General features: G+C 38.1%; 1 protein-coding gene across 1 annotated transcript; it reads left to right on the plus strand.

Annotated features, from left to right (window-relative positions):
- Positions 1 to 22002: 22002 nt before the first annotated feature.
- FSCB (fibrous sheath CABYR binding protein) lies at positions 22003 to 24882 on the plus strand. The gene is given in 5 exon segments (XM_045535590.1): positions 22003 to 22893; positions 23020 to 24459; positions 24562 to 24724; positions 24727 to 24863; positions 24865 to 24882. Coding segments are annotated over 5 exon segments (2649 nt in total).
- The last annotated feature ends 827 nt before the right edge of the window (positions 24883 to 25709 follow it).

Consider the following 25709-nt stretch of genomic DNA (forward strand, 5'->3'; position numbering starts at 1 on the left):
TATTTTTTATTTTTTTTTCTTTTTATTTCAGCTCATCATGGGGGTACATAAGTTTAGGTTATATACATTTTCCATGTCCCACCCATCCCCCCGAGTCAGAGTCCCAAGCGCGTCTGTTCTCATTCTCCAGACAGTGCGCCTGGCACTCATCATGTAGTCATACCTCCATCCCCTCCCCCCCCCACCTCCCCGGGCCTGCACCTTCAAGCATGACCATTCCCCAGAGGGTGTGCAACGCACTCGTCATGTAGGCATACACTCACCCCCTCCCCCCACCCCCCATCCCAGTCTGATATCCAATTGGTATCCTTCCCTGATGTACATTTAGGTGATGATCAGGGAAACCAGTTTTCTGGTGAGTACATGTGATGCTTGTTTTTCCATTCTTTGGATACTTCACTTAGTATAATGGGTTCCAGCTCTCTCCAGGAGAACCAAAGAGATGTCGTATCATCGTTATTTCTTATAGCTGAGTAGTACTCCATGGTATACATATACCACAGTTTACTAATCCATTCGTGGATCGATGGGCACTTGGGTTGTTTCCACATCTTTGTGATTGTAAATTGTGCTGCTATAAACATTCGGGTACAGGTGTCTTTGTTAAAGAATGACTTTTGTTCTTCTGGGTATATGCCCAATAATGGGATTGCTGGATCAAATGGTAGGTCTACTTGAATCTGTTGAAGGTATCTCCATATTGCTTTCCATAGGGGTTGCACTAGTTTGCATTCCCACCAGCAGTGTATGAGTGTTCCTGTCTCTCCGCATCCACACCAACATGTGTTGTTTTGGGATTTTTTGATAAAGGCCATTCTCACTGGAGTTAAGTGGTATCTCTTTGTGGTTTTGATTTGCATTTCCCTGATGATTAGGGATGTTGAGCATTTTTTTGATACGTTTTTTGGCCATTCTTATGTCTTCTTTTGAAAAATTTCTATTCATGTCCTTTGCCCATTTTTTGATAGGATTGTTTGATTTTTTTCTTGCTGATTTTCCTGAGTTCTAAATAGATTCTTGTTATCAGTCTTTTATCTGATGTGTAGTATGCGAAAATTTTTTCCCATTCTGTAGGCTATCTGTTTATTTTCATGACTGTTTCTTTGGCTGTGCAGAAGCTTTTTAATTTAATCAGGTCCTAGTCGTTTATTTTTGTTGTTGCTGTGATTGCCTTAGGGGTTTTCTTCATAAATTCTTTGCCTAGACCAATGTCTGTAAGAGTCTTTCGTACATTTTCTTCTAGAATTCTAATTGTTTCCCATTTAAGGTTTAAATCTGTTATCCACCGTGATTTGATTTTTGTGAGAGGTGAAATCTGTGGGTCCTGTTTCAGTCTTCTACATGTGGCTATCCAGTTTTCCCAGCACCATTTATTGAATAGGGACTCTTGTCCCCAGAGTATGTTTTTGTCTATTTTGTCAAAGATTAGATGGTTATATGAGGATGGTTTTATATTTGGGTTTTCTGTTCTGTTCCACTGGTCTGTGTCCCTGCCCTTGTGCCAATACCAAGCAGTTTTAAGAACCACAGCTTTGTAGTATAGTTTGAAGTCTGGCAAATCAATACCTCCCATTTTGTTTTTATTGCTTAAGATTGCTTTTGCTATCCGGGGTCTTCTCTGATTCCATACAAAGTGTATAATTATTTTTTCTAAATCTGTGAAAAATGATGTTGGTATTTTAATAGGAATTGCATTGAATCTATAGATTACTTTGGGTAGTATAGACATTTTAACGATGTTAATTCTTCCAATCCATGAACATGGTATGGATTTCCACTTATTTACGTGTTCTGCAATTTCCTTCCTTAGCGTTTCATAGTTCTCTTTATAGAGGTCCTTTACCTCTTTAGTTAAATATATTCCTAGATATTTTATTTTCTTTGTTGCTATTTTGAAAGGTATTGAGTCCTTAATTTGGTTCTCCGATTGAATGGTATTGGCATATATGAATGCCTCTGATTTGTGTGTATTGACTTTGTAACCTGAGACATTACTGAATTCGTTAATTAATTCCAGGAGTCTCTTGGTTGAGTCCTTGGGGTTTTCCAGATACAACATCATGTCATCAGCGAAGAGTGAGAGTTTGATCTCTTCTGTCCCTATTTGGACACCTTTGATTCTGCTCTCTTGTCTGATAGCTCTCGCAAGGACTTCCAATACTATGTTGAAAAGTAATGGGGACAGTGGGCAGCCTTGTCTGGTTCCAGTTCTGAGTGGGAATGCTTTCAGTTTTTCCCCATTCAGTATGATGTTGGCTGTGGGTTTGTCATATATGGCTTGTATTATTTTTAGGTAGGTCCCATTTATGCCTATGTTGTTAAGTGTTTTTATCATAAAAGGGTGTTGAATTTTGTCAAATGCTTTTTCTGCATCTATTGAGAGGATCATATGGTCTTTATTTTTGCTTCTATTTACGTGGTTAATTACGTTTATAGATTTTCGTATGTTAAACCACCCCTGCATCTCTGGGAAGAAAAACCAAACTGAACTTCTAGAAATGAGGGATTTATTCAGGGAGCTACAAAACACAGTGGAAAGTCTCAAGAACAGGGTAGATCAAATAGAAGACAGAATCTCAGAGATCGAAGATAACTCTTTCCAATTAAATAAGACAGTCACAGAGATAGAGCAAAGAAATAAGAAAAAAGATCAGAGTCTTCAAGAAATGTGGGATTATGTGAAGAAATCTAATGTGAGAGTTATAGGCATCCCAGAAGGTGAAGAAGATAATAAGCAAGGGCTGGATAAACTATTTGAAGACATAATAGAAGAAAATTTCCCAGGCCTTGCTAAAACTTTAGATATACAGGTTCAAGAAGCTCAAAGAACCCCTGGCAGATTCATAGCAAATAGGAAAACACCATGCCACGTAGTCATCAGACTGACCAAAATATCCACCAAAGAGACCCTTCTTCGAGCTGTAAGGAGAAAGAAACAAGTAACATACAAAGGGAGACCCATTAGAATTACGCCAGATTTCTCAACTGAAACTTTACAAGCAAGAAGAAGTTGGGGCCCCATTCTCACTCTTCTGAAACAGAATAATGCCCAGCCTAGAATCTTGTACCCAGCTAAGCTAAGCTTTCTATATGAAGGAGAAATTAAGACATTCTCAGATAAACAAGGACTGAGGGAATTCACCAAGACAAGGCCACCCCTCCAAGAAGTACTCAAAAGAGAGTTACACATGGATCATCACAACAAAGACCCACGAATGTAAAACCACCCAAGAGCTAAAGATCAAATTCTAGCCACCACAATGGCTCAAGAGAGAAAACATAGCAATGAAGTTCTACCCAATAAGATAAACAGAAATCTATCCCAATTATCAGTTCTCTCACTAAATGTCAATGGCCTGAATTCCCCACTCAAGAGACATAGACTGGGCCAATGGATAAAAAAACACAAACCAAGTATCTGCTGCCTTCAGGAAACTCACTTAACCGGCAAAGATGCATTTAGACTGAAAATAAAAGGATGGAACCTGATATTTCAAGCAAATGGTAGCCAAAAGAAAGCTGGTGTGGCAGTTTTAATTTCCAATAACTTAGTCTTTAAACCAACAAAAGTAATAAAAGACAAAGACGGTTACTACATACTGGTGAAAGGCACAATTCAACAAGAAGACATAACCATACTTAATATATATGCACCCAATCTAGGCGCACCCAGATTCATAAAGCAAATCCTACTCGATCTAAACCAAAAATGTTATTTCTAATTATTGATAAATGTTTGTGTAGTAGACAAATATCCAGAAGGCAGAATAGTGAATTAAGATAAAAATCCTCTGATCGTCTGAACAGTCCTGTTAGCAACAGGGCTTTTTTTTTTTTTTTTTTATTACAATTCCATTTAGAGGAACACTGTGGATGTCTTACTATACCATAGGATTGGATTGGGTCTTTGGTTTTTGTGTTCATAAATTTTACATCTCACTGACTTTGCTAGTCCATTTTCCAAAAAGGTATTCATTTATGTTGGTTACCATAGAAACTAGAAATGCTCCATTCCGATGTAGTTCTTTGAACATATTCCCTCCCCTTTCTTGCTTTTCAAGTCTGCTAAATTGCTTTATGTGGCATTTTATGTAGAATAACCTTTGTTTGCTTAAGTCTTTCATAAAACAAAGCTTCATAACTTGAAATGTGTGACTTTGTATTAATCTATATCATAATTTTTGACTTGTGAATTTTGCTGAAAAAATGATAAATAAAACAATGTTTTCTAAATAAAATGGCACTCTCTTTAGAGTTGACATTGCGTAGGAAAATCAAGATATCAGTAGAATGGTTTAGAAAAATTTTAAATGCTGCTTTGCTAAACCAAGAAGAAAAATTTAAAAATAATTTGCAAATTCAAAGCTGAATATTTTGTGAAGTATTACAATCAGCTAAATAGAAACAGTTATTAAGTAACTGTGTGGGCCCAGCTTTGTGCTGAGTTGGAGGGAGTACCAAGACCTGAAAAATGAAGTTGCTATCTTCAGGGTATTTACAAATTAATTTGAATGTAGAGATTATAGGTTGAAAGCTATAGAAATTAAATTCTTTTAAGCTATATCTTTTGAGAATATGTGTGCATTATACATAGTGATTAAATATATCGATGAGTCACTTTTGTCTCTTCTACAAGCTTAGTCAAATGCATCTGTAAAAGATGTCCTCCTCACCACTATTTCTTTTCCTATATTGGTTTTGATTCCAGGTTATTTTTCTTTCCTGTACAATTTCCCCAATAATCTTAAGGCAGCATATAGAGCTGAAAGAGAATGTTGGGCTCAGTATCCAGGAAACCAGAATTTAGCTCTGCCTCTGCCACTAACTGGCTGTGAATCTGTGTGCCCTCTAGTCAGTCACTTTACTTGACACTACCGCATTGTTCAAATCAGTAAATTGAGAGACTCTAGGAAACTAATCCTGATTCTGTTATTCTAAACAGCCATTTTCAGATACTATTATTGTATTTTGGAATTCTAAATGGTCTATATGAAGCACCTGTTGGAATTCCCCAGGAGTTCGTTGGAGTTATGCCAGGAGTGGCAGTTGGGGAGGAGAGTGATGGACAGGTCTTCTTGGCCTGAGTCACCGGAGGCTTCAGTGTGTTGACAGGTGCTCAGAATGGCCACATTTGATGAACTGTTTTCCAATGACAGGACCTCTGTGAAGTGGCTTTGTGATTGAGCCATTAGGGATCCAGTGCCCAGGTAATTTGTGGTTTATCTAGGATACTGCTCTGTCAAAGAGCCTTTTTTTTATTTAGATACATTAGGAGTTCAGACCCCATCTACTGTTTCACATACATGGTGTGAAAACATCTAAGTTTCTATAGCATGTTTTCTCCAAGGCCTTATTTTAGCTTTCTGTAGATATATTCACTCTCCTACCAATTGTCAAATACTTGGGAGTTATTGGACTAATACTAGATTTGCCCATGCCTTCATTGTGAATATATATTATCTGCCAATTTTACAGTTTTATTAGGAACAACAAATAAGGGAGCAAAAGTGAAAACATTTTGCAAACAGGGCAATGTTATAGAAATTATATTTTTGCTCACAATAAATGTTTTGGTGTTCTTACTATCAGGAAATCATTATCATTCTAATCTTGGTGTTTTTACTTTTAGTAAAAGTGAGGTAACAAGTAGTAAATACCTCTTTCACACCTCTGTGTCTTCTTTCTCTAAATTGCTCACATTACCATCTACAGCACAGCACCCTCAACCTCTTTTCTGAATGTGGCTTTCATGCTTCTAATCTAACTTAAACCTGGCTCTCCCTTGAAGAGTTGGCCTCCCTTGTGGATCTCTCAAGGGTGGCCATTTCTCTTCTATATCCCTCATACTAATGGTCTAAAGGTGAGGCAAGTGTCTTCGTTCTTTCTTACTCTTTCCATGACCGTTTCTCTCTTCCTTTACCATAACTATACTCTCCTCCCTGCAACCGAGGCTCTTTGTAGCCTCTGCCATGAAACTATACCACTCTTTAACAATATGGCCCCTACTATGTGCCATATATTGCGTTAAGCACTTTATAGATATCCACTTATCTTCACAGCAATTCCATGAGGTCTATATTTTTATTGTCGTCATTATCTCTATCTTACACACAATGAAATCAACTAAGGTACAGAGAGTTTAAGTAACTTGCCTAAGAGCACAGTGTTAGTAAGAAGCACAGCTAAGATTCAGCTAAGATTCTGGTAGTCCAGATCCACTGTCCATGCTTTATCTACACTGCCTCTATCTATACTGCTTCTGGCTTTATTTCTCTCTACCACCTTACACTGACTTCTTCAAAGCATTTTTTACCACCTGAAATGTCAAATGTTTATTTATCTATTTGCTTATTATCTGTCTCCCCCTACCAAGATGTCAGCTTGATGCAAGCAGGGACTCTGTTCTTTTGTTCAGTGCTTACAAGTGCCTAGAATATAGTGGGCATTTAAAAATATTTGGTGAATGAAAGGAATGAACAAACATTATATTCTGTGCTAGTTATGTAGCAATTGCCTCCCTGCTGGAGCCGGGACACTGGAGACCGCCTTTCTGCTCTGTAGGCAGGCTGGTTCCCTGTCAGGGTCTGCCCAGAGGAGCCACTGGTAGGAGCCTGCAAGGTTAGAGGGGTTGGGGGGTACTCACTCCTGCTGTTGCCTGCTCCCTTCAGCATTTCCCCAGCAAAACTTCTTCCCCTCAGCAGCAGAGGCAGTTCCTTCCTATTGCTGTGGTTGATGCCAGATTGCGGTTTTTTTAATACTTGCAGAACCAGCCTTATTATGATCACTCAAAGGAGCCAGCACCAGCTGAGCAGTGCCTTTTCCTCAGATATATGAGTTTCAGGTCCATGGTCCCTCCTCCAAGCACCTAAGTTTTGTCATTACAAACTATTCCCTTTTTTCCCCCAGCGGATGGAGCTGCTCTTTGTGATTACAATCTCCATGATTCCTTAAAATTCCTTTTTGTCTTTTCAGTTTTTAATACATCATTAATAATTTTTCACATTAGATGTTCTCTGTGTTGTTCAGTCTTATGGTTTCTGTATCCTGACTGTTTCCAAACCAATACAAGACTGGTACTAGGAGTAGTCTCAGGAAACAGACCTTCAAAGATGAGATTTGGGGATTGGTTTGGTTATGTACTTGAGCTTTAATGCAGTGCTGGGTTCTGTGTGAATATGTAATGGAATATTAGTGATCCATGGTGCGTAGTGTTATCAGGATTAATAAAATTTCACCTGCTGTTAATCGTGTTGAAGTACCTAATAATCAAGTGCATTGGTACCTGCTGACCGTTAGGGCAGTAATGACGGCTAAAAGCACTGTGGCCTGGGGTGTCTTCCTGTGAATTCACTGGGAGCAGTCACAGAAGAAATTCAAACCCAGGTTTTTAAGCTCTTAGCCAAAGTCATAATCAGAGAACCAGAGAGCTTCTTAAAAGAATCTCTTATTTCTTGGAGCTTACTATAAATCAGGCACAATATTTAATTGTGTGAATTGCAGAATTATAATGTTAAGTTCTAATCTTGCCAGGTCTCTTATGTGATAAAGAATTGATTGGGAAGGAGTGAAACCTTGAGACTTGTAGTGGGGACATCTGAGTGGACTGAGTATGAGGATTTAGTTGATGACTATTTCCGGGAAAACCAATAAAAATCAGAAGGAAAAACAATCATACTTTAAATGATTAATAGCAAAAGTGCAGTATATATTAACATTCTTTAGTAGAAAGATCTCTATCCAGATATGGGGGTCAGTCCATATGTCAAATTGTCTATGCCCAACGAGTCACTAGAAATGGGAATGTTTATTTGAGTCTGTCAACACTGAAACATGGTGTCAGTGGGCTGTGCTGGTAGGAACCATTACTGAAAGCTCTGTTGGCATTTATGGAGTCTGATGTCCTACAGCAGCCAATCTGCTTGTCATCAGCAGCTGTCAGAATGCCTCCCTGCTTCATTGCTCACAACTGTATGTGTAAATCTCCTAGTCTTCCTCTGCTTTTAGTCTATGCTTTACTGTTTTATACCATGTGCTCGTTCATTCTGAGTTGAAAGGGCTGCAGTCTGTCTGCACCAGCTGCTTCATGTGCAGATACAAAAGAAAATCCTAGTGATAGAACCTTTTATTTGCATAAATACATGGTGAGGAGTTGGAATGTTGAGTTTGTGGTAATATCAACCTATGAGAGAAGATTTATAGTATAATAATTAAGTGAATAGACTTTGGAATTAGAATAGTTTTGAAACCTGGTTCAGGTACCCACGAGCTGGGTAAATTTGGGCAAGTTAACTAAACGCTCAATAACTCAGTTCCTTCATCAGTAAAATCACAATAATATTATAATAAATTCATAAAATTCTGTAAGGATTAAATGAAACAGTGGAATTCTCAGTGTAGTAGTTTTCCTATTGTTGCTCTAGCAAATTACCACAAACTTAGTGATTTAAAACAACCCAGCTGTGTTTTCTTGCAGTTATAAAGGTCAGAATTCTGAACGGGGTCCCGCTTACTGAGCTGAAATCGAGGCATCGGCAGGGCTTGCTTCTGGAGGCTCCATGGAAGAGCCCACTGACTTGCCTTTTCTAGCTTCTGGAGGCCACCCACCTTCCTTGGCTCATAGCTCTTTCCTCCACCTTCAAAGCCAGCTGCACAGCATCTTCAAATCTCTCACCCTTGTGCCTCCCTTTCCCACTTTTAAGGACGCTTGTGATTAAATTTGGCCCACCTAGCTAATCTAGGATAATCCCCTCATCTCAAGGTCAGTTGATTAGCAATCTTAATAACGTATGCAACCCTAATTTGCTTTTGCCACGTAAGCTAACATAGTCACAGGTTCTGAGTATTAGGACATGGACATATCATTATGTTTGTTAAATAAATAATTCATATGAAGTACTTAGCACTGTGTCTGATACATAGTAGGCCATCAATAGAGATGTTATTTTTTTAGTATTGCCCAAAGTTCTCAAAATACTTCTTCAGATCATTGAAAAAGAGAACACAAGCAATCTGAGGGATTTAGGCAAATGGTGACTAGTGTATGTATGAATCCATTTGTTGCTACAGGAGGAGAGCATTGGTCACTTCCTGACACTCCCTGGGGCCCACATTGTCCTCTCTCCTTCCCTGAGCTTTAACTGAGTTATCTTACATGGGAAAGCCCCCCATCCTTTGAGCTTTGTTTTATTATATTTTATTATATTATTATGTTAGCATTCTTCACCAGGTGTTCTGTTATCACTGATATAACCGGCATCACTGGTTGAATATAAAAATTGAGCATTTGTTTCATGACCATTCATGACCACTCAGAAAAATTGGCAGTATTGTTGATTCTGCAGCTTAATATTCTTGAGGATATCGTATCTTCTTAAACTGAGAAATTGCTTTCTGTCAAAAGCCTAAATTGGTCTGGCAAAAGTACGTTTTCCCTATTATCTATGTTTTTTTATTGTTGTATATTAGAAACTCATATTTTGGTTTAATATATTTAATGATATGCATAAACACTGAGAAGACTGGAGGCCTCAATGTATTAGTGTATTTTTGAATAATTTTTTATGGTGAGATTAAACCTTGACAAGTTGTGAAATAGGTTATGTTTATTTTCAGCATTCTCCACCCCATTTTACCTTGTGTCTATTTCCCCCTTTTAAGTATCTTTAGGGTCTACATATTTTCTTCCTTCTCTTCATAATCAAAGTCTGCTCTAAAAAAAGGAAAAAACCACAAAAATGCCATTTACAAGCTTATTATGAAATTAAATTAATGTGTTTTTCTCTGAAGGATATTTGCATGTTATATTATATCTCTTATGGAATGGCTTTGCTTCTTATTAAAGAAACTTTCAGCATCAGAGTTAGGGGAAGGCTTTTATGTTTATAATCGCACAAATATATGTGTAGTACTAATTCATTATATAGATCTGTGTACAATCTCTGATTTACATAATATGGGTCCAGTACTATTTTTAGAAATTTAGGAATTTCTATATCTTATTTGGTGGAACATCAATATTATTTGCACCAGTATACTTGATTTCAAGTACTGCCTACTTGAAATTTCTGCTGCAGCTTGAGCCTGTTTTGATTTGGTCTCTATTAATCAATTTGGTATTCACTATGAAGCTGGCATTGAAAATTTTGTTTTATATAGCTCTTTTAAAACAAGAGAATACAAAACGGAAGGGTGGTGGTGTAGCCGTTTGTACGATTAAAGCAGAAAACTATTTAGAGTTGAGATGAGGATGCTTTCCAATTTTTCTAAATGCATCATCAAAATTTTCTCTCAAGGCCTGTGGGCTTCACACTTAGTTAAAAAGATCTAACCATGCACTGAATGCAATATAGTATAATGTCATGACAAAATTTGGGAGAATGGGGATCCCATTTCCTCAGTCTGCCTTTTATTGCTGTCAGTGGTTTCCAGCGTGACTCCTGGTGCCAAGTAGTTAGGAACAATGTTATCATCAGAGAACAGTGCTTGGGTTTTAATGCTTCGCAATGCTAGAGCCGACGACTCATACTTGTAGAATGAATCTCCGGAGTCATGCGTTATGCTCCATTTGTGTGTGCAGTAGCCTCTATTGTCCATGGAGAGCTTTGACCTTTTGGCAAGAGCTGAGCATGTCCAATATGTTGTTCAGCTGAGGTAGAACTTTAGTCCTTTGTACATTCAATCCCTTAAGCAAAGAATTATTCCAAATGTCCTCATTTGATAAGAATATATATTTTTCTCAATTGCTCTAATTTTTATGTGTATGTTAGTCCATAAACTTTCAGGAACAGTAGATGTGGATATTTTTTTAACCTATTTGACACCATGGGGCTGGTTAGAGTAAACAAGTCCTGGAAGTAAATTGAAAGGTATTGTTCCTGTGGGGGTAAATAGTCAAAGAGCACTCAGGTTTGTAGGGGGCACATGTAATTTGGATAAAACAGATATACCGCAGATCCTACCATCCTGTTGCAAAACCTCTAGTCCAGGATGGGCCTCTTTCAGCTTCTCTTCAAGGGAAGACTTATGGAGGGGTAGAGGAGTCAGAAGGTGGGTTTATTCTGGACAGGACAGCAGATTTTTCACTAGTAGAATCTAACTCTGAAACTCTTTTTATAAAAACTTCTGGTTGATATATTTATGGAAATGATCTGTAGTCATCCATGATCTAAAGTCAGAATGGATAGAAGGGCTACTTATATCCTTTCAAAGTTCTTTCTCAGCAAGTTCATAATTTGTCCCTGGAGGATTTTTCTAAGCATTTTTTTCTTGGCATGTATAAAAACTTTGGTATTCTTTTTCTAATAAAGAATTTTTAATAGCCTTTCAAATAGCTGAATTTGCATTTTCAATAGTTTCTTTTCTGCTTGAGCATTTCTTCATATAATTAGAAAAATTCAGACTAGAACTTATACTTTTCCATATTTCTGTCAAAATAATGCTCCATTTTAACTTATATAATGTTAAATAAAAAGTTTTAAAAGGTAGGGATGGACTAAACAGAAATTGTCATTCGAAGGGTTCATTCAAATTGCTATACATCTATTCTTTTGCAATTAATTCTTTGAGAGATTCATATATCATTTATCTAAGGAGAAGCTGAAGTTAGGAGCAGCCCAATAAGTTACTCAAACAAGTATGAAAATTTTCATTAATAGGATTTGATTAACTACTATATTCTCTATACTGGGAGAGGTGATATTTTAGATTTAGAGATAATTTGGAGGGTAATTTAATGTTTTATTATATATCCATTTTGTCATATGGTTTTACATATGTTCAGTTTTAAATCTACATAGGGGATCTTGTTAAATTCTCTTTACAGTTAATTTTCTTAGGAGAAGAGGAAAAGAGAACAAATGTTAAGTCTGTATAGGGATTGTCAATCCTTAGATAAGAACAGGAATGTTAAGACCTTATATTGATCAGTAACTGCTGCTCACAAGAATGTTTTAGTCCTTTGTGTTAGATTTTTTAAAAATAAATAAGATAAAGCAATTGAGGTGATAAGAATTAGGTCCCTCTTGTGATGTAGTAACTTTTAGAGTTGAACTAAGAAGGATCAGAACCAATTCAGGTGATGAGGTTACTCTGTAAGAAGTTGAGTCCTGATCACAAGCCAGGACTACTGGGGTGTGTATCTTTTTTCATACAACTCATATCCCTTGGAAAAGAGACTAGCCTGGGGGCCCAGTAGACACTACTCCATGGCCCAAACAAAATTACTCCTTTTGTCCTCATTGCTAAGCTGTATCCATCCTGAAGGAGAATTCCTTAATCCTTGTAGCAGGACTAGGGTAGGGGAGAAGGAAGATGGTTGATTGTCATCACTAACCCCCCTCCGCCTGACACCTATAATGTAGCCTATTTATTAAGAGCTTGATGTAATGTAGCCAATACTTAATTTGATTTTCCCATGTGGATGGATTTAAAAAATTAGTATAAACTACTTTCTTAACTCCTTTATTTCTCTAGATAAATTTTGGTTTAATCTGAAACAAAAAGTACCATTTATCTAAAACCTTGGTAACAGTACATTTTTATCATCTGGGAGTTACAATTTAAATCATATGTCATATAATGATTTCAAAGTTTATGATATAATAATGTCCTCAAATCTGTAAATTTGTAAGCCACGTGTCATTTACCAATTTCACAGAAAAATACTCAATTTGAGTAAGTTAAGAAGAGTTTAATAAGGGGACTAATTATAAAAGTCTGGGTAGCATATAGTAAAATCACAAAGGATAGCACAGTACCACTGAATCTACTGACATTACTATCTCTAGGCCGAAAGGGGCAGGGTGATATCATTTTAGTGGCCATGCTCATGACAGACCAAGAGAGAGAGAGAGAGAGAGGGAGGGAAGGGAAGAGTGTTCAACCCCACTAGCACTGTGTGGAAACAGCTATGTGTAAGGGATCGTACAGAAGCTGCAGTGTTTGGCTGAGAGATTCAGTCAGCCTGAAGCAACTCTTCAGTGAAGGAGCTGGGGAACCTCACTATTCTGCCTCCATCAGCTCTCCTGCCAAGGGCACTCCATTTGCTGAATCCAACCAATAAAAACAGGTCACCCATTGTTGCAAACGTTTTGGACCATACTCCTGGGTACAATGTAGGGAAAAGAGTGAAGAGAAGATCCAGAATGGTAAATATTAATAGAAAATATCAGAATAATATATAATTTAAAATTTGAAGATTTAGAAGCATTCAAATATTTCTGAATGTTTCATGAACAATCAGCATGAATATTGGTTTTAACTGTATAATACTTTAGGAAATTATTTTGAACATGTACTAACTCACTGATGTGAACTTGCTTTATTGAATTAATCCTGGAGAGATATATATCCTGGAAAGACATATATAATATGTCTTTCACCATAAACACTTAATAGAAAAAAGAGTGGGAAAAATATTTCAATAGCCTCTGATTAAACAAAGGTTGCCAGAATAAGACATTGTAGCCTATCCCTACAATGAAACACCTTTTAATCTGCTATATTTGGGAGCACTAAGGCCAGAATATCTCACAATGCTTCCCATCCTTGTTACTTTTGGCCACTATACACATTAAATGTTCCCTGCAAAATCTGTTCTTTTACTTTGTCAAAGCAAAAAATTGCACCAGGCAAAGTTATACAGGTAAGGGAGACTTTGTTCAAGACTATTGCAATAGGGGAGAAAACCCAAAACACAGTCTAAATTCAACTCCACTAAAACAGAACAGGAGGATTTTTGAGAGCTAGAGTGGGGGGGAATCTTAGGCCATATGTATTTTCTAATTGGCCTTACTAAAAGGAAAAGTAAATTTTCTTGTATCTTCGTGACAGAAGGTGTTCCTACAACTTGGAGCAAGGCACCTATCAAAGCTAGGCTCCTACCCTCTCACAGAGACTGGGAGATAGGGGCACTGTCTTTCTATATGATTACATTTCAAAAGAATGGCTCCCAGGACCCTGAGAAAGCAGTCCTGCGTTGTAAAACTGGCAAGGGGCTTTTAGAAAGATTTATATCTCAGAAGGTTAGAGGAAGAACTTACAAGTTTTCTAAAGTAAATGCTCTAATAAAACACAGGTCAGAGGATGGAGCCAGGAAGAAGACTGTTTAAAGTTTAGTCAAGCTGAGGGGAACATTAAGACTGTCTTGGCCAACACCTATACGCATTAGTTTTCTCTCCTTTTCTAATCTTCCATTGATACTATCCAGTTGCATCCTTTCACTTTATGCATTTCCCCAACCCCCACAAAAACTTCCATACATAAGTAGTATATTGATATTTGACAATCCAACTCATGGCTTTAAATACCATCTATATGCCAGTGACTCTCAAATTTGTGTCTCAGTCCTGACAGTCTTATGAACTACTCTGATGAACTCTGGATCTGTATATTCAACATCTCTACTTTTCACAGGCATCTCAAAATTAACATGTCCAAAATTAAACTCTGGATATTGTCCACACCAACTGCTTCTCTTCCATTTTTTTTCCCATCTCAGTAAATGGTACTTCCATTCACCCAGTTGCAAAACCAACCTAGTACCTAGGATTCATTCTTAGCCCTTCATTGCTCTTATCCCTTAGGTCCAATTAGTCATCAATTCCTGTTTGATCCCAACTCCAAAATGCAGCAATATTCTTGTCTTCTTTTTCCCTGCTACACTGCTGCCAACATGATACTTATTTGCAGTCATGTGTTTTCAGCCCCTCTTCCTCTGCTTGACATTTAAATGCTTGATAACTAATGGCTTTGTCTTAGGATCTTTTTTTCTTAGCATTCTAGCTAGTTTTCATGATTCTATTCTTGCCTCCTGTGGAATCTGATGACTCCTGAGATTCCTGCTCCCCGATTTACATGCCCTGTATAATGTCCTCCCTTTGAATTTGGGTGGGACCTCTAAATATCACTCCCTCAATTAGGTTACATGACAAAGGTGGTGGGATTATTAGTTGTGCTTATGATTGCTGTGCATTACATACAATTCTGTTGTAGCACACTGAAAAAAGATTGTCTTGCTGGCTTGAAAGAAGTAAGCTGAGCTGCCATGTTGTGAGGGGCCACATGGCTAGGACTTGAAGGCAGTATCTAGGAGCTGAGAGCCAACCCAGCTGACAGCAAGAAGACTGGGACTTCAGTCCTACAAAGACAAGCAATTAAATTCTGCCAACACTTACTGAGCTTGAAAGAAGACCTTGAGTGACAGATGTGATCTCATCCCTGGCAGACGCTGATTTCAGCCTGGTGAGATCCAGATCAGAAGACCCAGTTAAGCTGTACCTTGACTCTTGTCCCACAAAAACTGTCAGAGTAAATTTGTTTTAAGATGGTAAACTTGTGGTAATTTGTTATGTAGTATTAATAGAAATTAATAAACCTCCTTCCTCCTTGTTCCCATAACCATTCTAAACGTAGAGGATGGAGGAAACCCTTCAATGACTTCAATTGGCATTTAAAACAAAATGACAAATCTTGACAGAGTCTGCAAGTTACCACATCCTTGGAGCCCTGTCTACTTTTTCAGGCACATCTCATATATACTTTCCTTACTTGGCCTTCCCTCTAGCCAGAGCAGATTTATTACAGTTCCTACAACATGGCATTTGCTTTCTAATGTGCCTCCTTTTGGTTTCCCAATTAGAAGTGCTCTTCTGCAAACTCCTTCACTCGTATTACCTTAAGTATATTTCCTTCTCACTACTTAATATATTTTTATAATTTTTAAACTTCTTTATATTTTCAGTTTCTCTCATTAGACTATAAGATCCATGAGGGTCAGAAACAATGTTTTGTTTTCTGTTGTTTCCCTAATACCTAGCAATAGTCACTGGAATATATAGATGCTCAAAAAATATTTCTTGAGGGAATAATTATTTCTAAAAATTAAGTTTCTGGGAAGTAGAATTGTTAGTAAATGGTGTGAACATTTTAGAAATTGTATTTATTTGACACATAAAAATTATATATATTTAAGATTCACAGTGTGATGTTTTGATAAATGTAAACATTGTGAGGTAATTACCACAGTTAACACATCCATCGTCTCATACAGTTACTTTTTCTTTTGTGGTGAGAACATTTAAGATCTACTCCCTTAGCCATTTCAGATATACAATATGTTATTATTAATGATAGTTACCATGTTGTACATTAAATCTCCAGAGCTTAGACACTTTTGATATGTACTATCAAATTATCCAGAATAAAGATTATATCAATTCAAACTCTAGCCAGCCAGGTGGGAGACCATCTATTTAATAGCACTCTCACTTATTTTTAGGGGGGGGTATTATCTTTAAAATAAAGCTTTGCTAATTTTACACTGGAATTATTTTAACTTTCATTTTAGAAGTAAATTTGATCGCTTTCATATATTTATTGGTCATTTATTTTTCTTCTGTAAATTTTATTTTATGTCTTTTGTTAATTTTTCTATCGATTTTAAATATGAAGAATAACTCTGTGTGATATTTTGTACTTATTTTTCCTAGTTTCTTATTGCATTTTAGTTTTATTTTTAATGCTCACAGATTTTAAAATTTTCTGGCTTCTGTCCTCAGCCTTCCACTGAGATTGTTCTTACTAAAATTATCAATGACCTTTGATTGCTATATACAAATGAGCATTTTTTTTCCATGCTTCATCATACTTGATCCATTTAGTTAAAAACAAAGCAACATGGGTCACATTTTAGATATTTGGCCTATACCAATTTAAAGCATCTCTGCCATCTCTAAATCATAGCTTCCAAAGTCATTAGAATTATAAATGAAATTAAGTGCTACTCAGCAAATTTGGTTTTGGTAAAATTAAATGCTAATCATCAGGTAAAGGCCTTTCATCAAGTCCCTCTGGTTTTATAATTATAGAAATGGGCTAAATATGGTATGAAAGTAAATGACAAACCTGAATCAGAAATAAACTAGCCCCAGAGATTCAGAAAGAGTCAGAGGTCTGGAGTGCCAGATGGGAGTCAGAAACATGGAGGTATGAAAGGATGTTGTAATAGTTCCTTAGACTTCATGAGAAAGCACCATGAACTGGATTAAAACAGTAAGAATTTATTGTTTTACAGTTCTGAAGGCTAGAAACCCCAAATCAAGGTGGGGACAGGGTGATGCTCCCTCTGAAGACTCAAGGGGAGGATATTTCATTGCCTCTTCCAGCTTCAGATAGCCCCAGACATGCCTTGCTGTGTGGCAGCATAACTCTAATCTCTGCCTTCATCTTCAGGTGGCCATCTTCCTTCTGATTGGTGGGGTCATGTAAATTAGCAGGGAAAAAGGAACATCTGTGGGTCTTAAAGAGGATGAGAAACTGCTCCATGAAACCCCTCATAATTCTATTTGGAATCTTAGGTGATTTTTAAAATTGATATTTATGCATGCCAGTTTGCTTCTATGAATAAACTAATATAAGTAACAAAAGGCAGTTTACTATAGCAGTTTTTTGTGTGATTAAGAAAGATCAAATTCTTAATTATTTCTTGGAGGGGAAAACATAAGTGTCTAAGGATTGGAAATTTAATTTAACTGAAATTGGCAATTCAGTTTATGTTTAAGGAAATTTGGTAAAATCTTATTTAGGTTGTAGAAGCAAAATTAACCCAATATATGCAATGTTATATTAACTCAATTAAGGCAACATTGGTTTTGGCATTTATTTCTTGTTAAGAATTGACCCAAAATAGAAGATATTACATGAAATGTCAGAAACTTGATTACAAAACACACATGTAATATTTGACAGATGTAATTGAGAGGAATACAAGCCTAAAAAGAGGTTGATATACAACTCATTTTTCAGACCATGGAAGGTTTGATTAAACCTATGTCAATTCTTTCATAAACTAACTATTGTTTTACATCATTAGGTCTTAGAAATCTAGAACACAGTGGAGCAGAATAGAGAAAAATGGAAACAGAGCAGGTTGAGATGCCGGACAAGCAGCATGTTTTCTTATCACATTTCTTCCAATTGCACTCAACAGATATTCACTAATCACTGTCAAGAGACAGGGGCTCTTTTAGAGGGTGGATCAAAGAATGTGGAAAGTACTCATTTGCTTGGCTAAGATTCCCTAGCTACATATGACCAATTGTCTTAATCAGATCTCTGGAGTGTGGAAAGTCTAAGATCAAGGAGCTGGCAGATCCTGTGTCTGGTGAAGGCCTGCTTCCTGGTTTTGCAGATGACCATCTTTTAGCTGTATTCTCACATGGCAGAGAGCAGAGAGAGAGGAAGTAACCTCTTATATGTCTTTTGATAAGGGCATTAATTTCATTCATGAGGCCTCTACCTTCATGATCAAATACAGTCATACTTTGGAAATATTTCACTGTTTATTCCACACCACTGCAATAAAGCTAATATTGCTATAAGACAAATCACACAAAATGTTTGGTTTTTTAGTGTATATAAAAGTTATGTTTACACTGTACTGTAGACTATTAAGTAGGCAATAGCATGTCTAAAAATATATATACACTTAATTAAAAATATTTTATTGCTAAAAAATGCTAACCATCATCTGAACATTTAGCAAGTTATAATCTTTTTGCTGGTGGAGAGTGTTCATGGCTATTGACTGCTCGGGGTGATGGTTGCTGAAGGCTTGAATGGCTGTGGGAATTTCTAAAAATAAGACAGCAATGAAGTTTGCCTCACTGACTGACTCTTTCACAAAAGATTTCTCTGTAGCATGTGATACTGTTTGGTAGACAGAACTTCTTTCAAAATTGGAGTCAATCCTCTCAAACCCTACCACTGCTTTACCATCCAAGTTTATGTGATATCTTAAATGCTTTGTTATTTCAACAATGTTCATAGCATCTTTACCTGGAGTAGTTTCCATCTCAAGAAACTACTGTCTTTTAGCATCTGTAAAAGCAATTTTTCACTCGTTCAAGTTTCATCATTTGATTGCGGCAGGTCACTCACATCTTCAGACTCCTCTTCTAATTTTGGTTCCTTTGCTAGTTCCCCTACATCTGCAGTTACTTACTTCTCTGAAGTCTTGAACCCCTCAAAATCATCCATGAGGGTTGTAATCAACTTCTTCCAAAATTCCATTAATGTTGATATTTTGATCTCCTTTTTGAATCATGAATATCCTTAATGGCCTCCAGGATGGTGAATGCTTTCCAAAATGTTTTGAATTGATTTTGCCCAGATCCATCAGAGAAATTACTATCTATGGCAGCTATAGTTTTATAAAATCTATTTCTGAAATAATAAGACTTTAATGTCAAAATCACTCCTTGATGCATGGGCTATGTATTAGCAGGCATGAAAACAACATTAATATCCTTGTACATCTTTATCAGAGGTCTTAGGTAACCACGTGCATTGTCAGTGAACAATAATATTTTGAAATGAATCTTGTATTCTAAGCAATTGGTCTCCACAGTGGGCTTAAAATATTCAGTAAACCATGCTGTAAACAGACGTGCTGTCATCCAGGCTTTGTAGTTACATTTATAGAGCACAGACAGAGTAAGGTTAGCATAATTCTTTAGGGTCCTAGAATTTTCAGAATGGTCAATGAGCATTGGCTTCAATTTAAAGTCACCAGTTGCATTAGCCCCTAACAATGGAGTCAGCCTCTAGTTTGAAGCTTTGAAGTAAAAAATTGACTTTTCCTCTCTAGCTGTGAAAGTTCTAGATGGCATCTTCTTCCATTATAAGGTTGTTTGATGTACCCACCTTCATTAGTGATCTTAGCTAGATCTTCTGGATAACTTGCTACACCTTGCACTTTTATGTTATGAAGACAGCTTCTTTCCTTAAACCTCATGAAACAACTTCTGTTAGCTTCCAACTTTTCTTCTGTGGCTTTCTAACCTCTTTCAGCCTCCATAGAGTTGAAAAGAGATAGGGCCTTGCTCTGGATTAGGCTTTGGCTTAAGGGAATGTTGTGGCTGGTTTGATCTTTTATCTAGAGCACTAGAGCTTTCTCTATATCAGCAATAAAGTTGTTTCAATTTCTTATCATTCATGTTTTCACTGGAGTAGCACTTTTAATTTCCTACAAGAATTCTTTCTTTGCATTCACAACTTTGCTAACAGATACAAGAGGCCTAGCTTTCAGCCCATCTTGGCTTTCGACATGCCTTCCACACTAACCTTAATCACTTCCAGCTTTTGATTTCAAGTGAGAGATGTGCAATTCACTTGAACACATAGAGGCCATTGTAGGGTTATTAATTGACCTAATTTCAGTATTATGTCTCAGGGAATAGGGAGGCCTGAGGAGAGGGAGAGAGCTGGGGGAACATATGATCAATGGAATAGTTAGAACACACACAACATTAATCTATTAAGTTTGATGTCTTAAAGGGGCATGGTTCATGGCACCCCCAAACAATTACTATAATAATTAAAATTTTTGAAATATTGTGAGAATTACCAAAATTTTGACAGAGGCACAAAGTGAACACGTGCTGTTGGAAACATGGTGCTGATCAACTTGCTTGACATAGGGTTGCCACAAAACTTCAATTTGTAAAAAAACACTGTATTATCTTCAAAGTGCAATCAAATGAGGTATGCCTGCAACTCCCAAAGATCCCACTTCCTAATACCATAATATTGGGAGTTGGGCTTCAACATATGAATTTATGAACGGGTAGAGTGTAAGCATATAAACAATCAGCCCACAACCCCAATGCATATGAAAGAAGTAAAATTATTCAATTCACTTTTGTGTTTTCTAGGGGAAATATAGCATAAAGAAATTTTAAAATATTCCCAGATTAATGAAGTCATAATTATTTTTTAGCATATATTTATAATGTTGTCTCCTGTAACTATATTTTAATAGCCTATTTTCTCCTTTTTGGCTTTCCTCAGACTAATGCACAATGTTTTTTTGATACCTTTTGACCAATTTTCATCTTTCTAGTAAAATTCTAGTGTGATATATGAGTTAAAATGCTATCTATATTCCAAATCTATTACAACAGCATCTATAATCTCCTCTACTGGGGTTCCTCTTTCTCAAAGTTTCAATTTAAAGTTTTCACCTTTACTGGGGGCATTCATTCCCATGTGGTTACTCAGCAGACTCTACTGACTGCCTCAAAAGATACATTTTGTTTTACTTGGCATATATTTAAACTCAACATTATTTTATTTGGCAAATTTTGGATGGAACTACTTTCTGAAACAGTTGAAAATAAAAATCAACATATCTCAAGATGTTTCAGAAGGAAACATTCTTTCTATATTTTGGTGGTAGACTGTTGTGGTTACTGAAGAATGTGGAAAAGGAGCTTACATGGAGATAAACTTCAAATTTCAAGTTTTTCAAACAGTATTAACTTCCTTTCAGGTCATGCCAATATACATTGATAGAACATTCCCACACGTATGTTATCAGTTGTTTTTTACAACAATTGAAAATAGGCTTCAGCATTCTGAGTTCTGTGTTATAACTGTCTTCAATAGTAGGATGAAAAGAACAGAATTGAGAGTTCAAAAGCATCAACTAAACAATTAGAAAGTGGCATTACTGGAGTTTACTTGATGTTCCTTTGGTAGACAAAAGCTTTTTTCAGCTTGATTTGTTTCAAAAAGTAGATGTCATCATCTATGAGTGTATACCAAGTTAAAAAGTACTGGGAATATTACCAACGGAACCTTGCAGGAGGAGTGGCTGTGATGTCATAGACCCTTGAGGGAAACTTCTAAAAGTGAGATTTACTTATAATAGAGACTAAACAAGAAAGATGCTTACTGAATAAGGTGGGATCCAACAAGAGTGTAGTATAGAATGCAATAATTTATGAATTACTCTTTCATGAGGGAGCTCAACAGAACAACACTTAATGAAGAAAGGCAAAAGTTTAACCACCTGGTACATTTGTGATTCTTGATGATTAATTACTTAAAGATTAATAAATTTGAAATTCACCAGCCTTAGAAATGGAAGAAAGTGATGAACCTGATCAGCCTATCTCAGCAGGGAGGCAAGAAATTAGAAAGAGAAGACGACCCAGCCAACCAATGGTAGACAAATCCCAGCAGACTGAAGTGACAGAGAAAAAGAAACACACGTTCATACCACAATCATCTGGCCCCAAAGCTACCCTTAACATTGGTAATATTCCTGGAAGCAAAGGCAACTACCCTGCCAAAGACTATGAGTCTCTTAGAGTATCTTCTCAACTTCAGCACACTTGGACAAAGAGAAAGCATGGACAGGAAATGATTGATAAATCTCTGCAGACAGACACTAGTGTAGAAGAGAAAAAAGAAGTCAAGTTAGTTGATGAAACGATAGAAAAAAAACCAGCTGGTGTTGGAGAAGCAGCTGCTGAATTGCCAGAGACTATTCAAGAAGTAGAAATTACACCACACAGACACTCAGTTCAACTAAAAATGGGTAGATCTCAGCAGACCAGTTGTACTGGAGACTGGACCATGATGAATATGCCCCCAAAAGAAACAGTGGACAAGGAACAGCAGACATATTTTAGTGAATCAGAAATAGTGGTTATTTCCAGGCCAGGTAGTTCTTTTCCAGACTCAAAGGAAGGTGCCCAGAAACGTAAATCTTCAGGAAAGATTTTTGTTAGTGGACATCCTGAATTTCAACCAGCAACACGTAGCAATGAAGAAACTATGCAGAAAAGTATCAGCAGACCTTCATTAACTCAGGAAACCAAAATAGGTTCTCCAGTACTTTTAGAAGATGAGCTTAGGCAAGAGGTTGTAGAAGAGGATTCTGTTGATAAAAAGGCGGCTTCTGCTGAAACAGGGCCTCCACCAACAGCAGAAGTCCCTACTGAAGTGCAGCCTTCACCAACTGAAGATGCCACTGAAGAAGTAGAGCCCAGCCCTGCTGAGGAGACTGCTGTCCAAGTACAGACTCCAACTGAAGAAACTCCTGCTGAAGTTCAGCCTCCATCAGCTGAAGAGACCATGGCAGAAGAGGCCTCTGATGATATTCAGTTTCTAGCAGCTACCGAGGCTCCTTCAGAAGAAGCCTCTGATAAAGTTCAGATTCCACTAACCAAGAAGCCCTCAGCAGAAGCCCTTGCTGAAGAACCCCCTGATGAAGTCCAGTCTCCACTAGTGGAGGAGGCTCCTGCAGAAGAGGTCCCTGCTGAGGTTCAGCCTCCACCAGCTGAGGAGGCTCCTGTAGAAGAGACCTCTGTTGAGCTTCAGCCTCTACCAGCTGAGGAGGCTCCTGTAGAAGAGGCCCCTGCTGAGCTTCAGCCTCTACCAGCTGAGGTGGCTCCTGTAGAAGAGGCCCCTGCTGAGCTTCAGCCTCCACCAACTAAGGAGGCTCCTATAGAAGAGGCCCCTGCTGAAGTTCAGCCTCTACCAGCTGAGGTGGCTCCTGTAGAAGAGGCCCCTGCTGAGCTTCAGCCTCCACCAACTAAGGAGGCTCCTATAGAAGAGGCCCCTGCTGAAGTTCAGCCTCTACCAGCTGAGGTGGCTCCTGTAGAAGAGGCCCCTGCTGAGCTACAGCCTACACCAACTGACGAGGCTCCTATAGAAGAGGCCCTTGCTGAAGTTCAGCCTCTACCAGCTGAGGTGGCTCCTGTAGAAGAGGCCCCTGCTGAGCTACAGGCTACACCAACTGACGAGGCTCCTATAGAAGAGACCACTGCTGAAGTTCAGCCTCTACCAGCTGAGGTGGCTCCTGTAGAAGAGGCCCCTGCTGAGGTTCAGCCTCCACCAACTGATAAGGCTCCTATAGAAGAGACCACTGCTGAAGTTCAGCCTCTACCAGCTGAGGAGGCTCCTGTAGAAGAGGCCCCTGCTGAGCTTCAGCCTCTACCAGCTGAGGTGGCTCCTGTAGAAGAGGCCCCTGCTGAGCTTCAGCCTCCACCAACTAAGGAGGCTCCTATAGAAGAGGCCCCTGCTGAAGTTCAGCCTCTACCAGCTGAGGTGGCTCCTGTAGAAGAGGCCCCTGCTGAGCTTCAGCCTCCACCAACTAAGGAGGCTCCTATAGAAGAGGCCCCTGCTGAAGTTCAGCCTCTACCAGCTGAGGTGGCTCCTGTAGAAGAGGCCCCTGCTGAGCTACAGCCTACACCAACTGACGAGGCTCCTATAGAAGAGGCCCTTGCTGAAGTTCAGCCTCTACCAGCTGAGGTGGCTCCTGTAGAAGAGGCCCCTGCTGAGCTACAGGCTACACCAACTGACGAGGCTCCTATAGAAGAGACCACTGCTGAAGTTCAGCCTCTACCAGCTGAGGTGGCTCCTGTAGAAGAGGCCCCTGCTGAGGTTCAGCCTCCACCAACTGATAAGGCTCCTATAGAAGAGACCACTGCTGAAGTTCAGCCTCTACCAGCTGAGGAGGCTCCTGTAGAAGAGGCCCCTGCTGAGCTTCAGCCTATACCAGCTGAAGAGGCTCCTGTAAAAGAGGTCCCTCCTGAAGTTCAGCTTCTACCGGCTGAGGAGGCTCCTACAGAAGAGACCACTCCTGAAGTTCAGTTTCCACCAGATGATGAGGCTCCTATAAAAGAGACTCCTGCTGAAGTTCCATTTCCACCAGCTGAGGAGGCTTCTACAGAAGAGAGCACTCCTGAAGTTCAGATTCCACCAGCTGCGGAGACCCCTGTTGAAGAGGCCCCCATTTACAAACATCCTCCATCTGATTTGCTTCCTGCGGAAGACTTTCCTATACAAGAGATGTCTGCTGAAGTTTCACCTCCAGTAGAGAATGTGTCTACTGGACTGCAATCACCCCAGGCAGAAGGCATCCCAGTAAAATTAGGGTAGTTGACTTGAAAGATGATACCAAATTTCAAGAGGCTTTAAAAACGGATTCTGTTCCAGAAGATTTGTCTGATACCAAAAATGGACAGGCTCCCACTCTTGAAATAGAGGCAGTCATCAATATAGAACTTAAAGAGATCTCCTCCTGAACTGTAGTCAGGTCCCACCTAAGATAGCAATTAGAAACTAGGTGGTTTGGGAAGTACATATTTTAGAAAAAGGTAGGCATGTGGAAGTCGCTTTGTAAATAGGGTAAATGAAAGGGAACTTCAAGACTTGTAGTGCAGGTTGGAAAACGAACAATAAAAACTGTAGCAGTTTAAAAGCACTTATGTTATTTTCATTAAATTCTATAGAAATCTGTAAAATACCTATTTTGAAATGAAATAAGCTTGTGATTAAAATCATTACTTAAAATATAATTTCTATGGTAAACCCTGCTGATAAGGGTAAAGTTACAGCCGTATTTTCTTTTCTTTGCCTTCCCTTTGTAAGTATATGTAGTTTTTAGTGGAAAAGCCACATTCTTTTCTGCAGATCTGTCATCTACTTTAAATTCCTTGAGTTTTAGTCCCACCTCTAAAGTTATGCGGTGTTCTCTTTCTCATTATAATTCATCATATCTCTGATTCTCTTTCCATTCAATTCCTTCTGAGACAAGCACTCCTTTCCCGGTTTCAGCCTAAGTGTTCTTCTTTATCTTCCTGCATATTTTACATTTCAGTGTCTGTATAGGGAAACTTATTTCCTTTGTAAAAATCTTCAGTTCAATGAAATGAAGATGGTTGTAGATGAAATATATTTTTTAAAGTGTGTAAATATGAAGAAAAATATACTTAGAAGACCTTGAGGGCACATTGCTGTTTGGTTTTAATTTCATTTCAACTGAGAATGTGATGAGTCCTTGGAAACTTGGCTTATGTTTTTTTGCACTCTGAACTTGTGATGAAGAGCAACCTAGAATAAAATTGAACTGTAGTATT

Source organism: Lemur catta, chromosome 1 (genome assembly GCF_020740605.2).
Source record: "Lemur catta isolate mLemCat1 chromosome 1, mLemCat1.pri, whole genome shotgun sequence".
NCBI lineage: Eukaryota > Metazoa > Chordata > Mammalia > Primates > Lemuridae > Lemur > Lemur catta.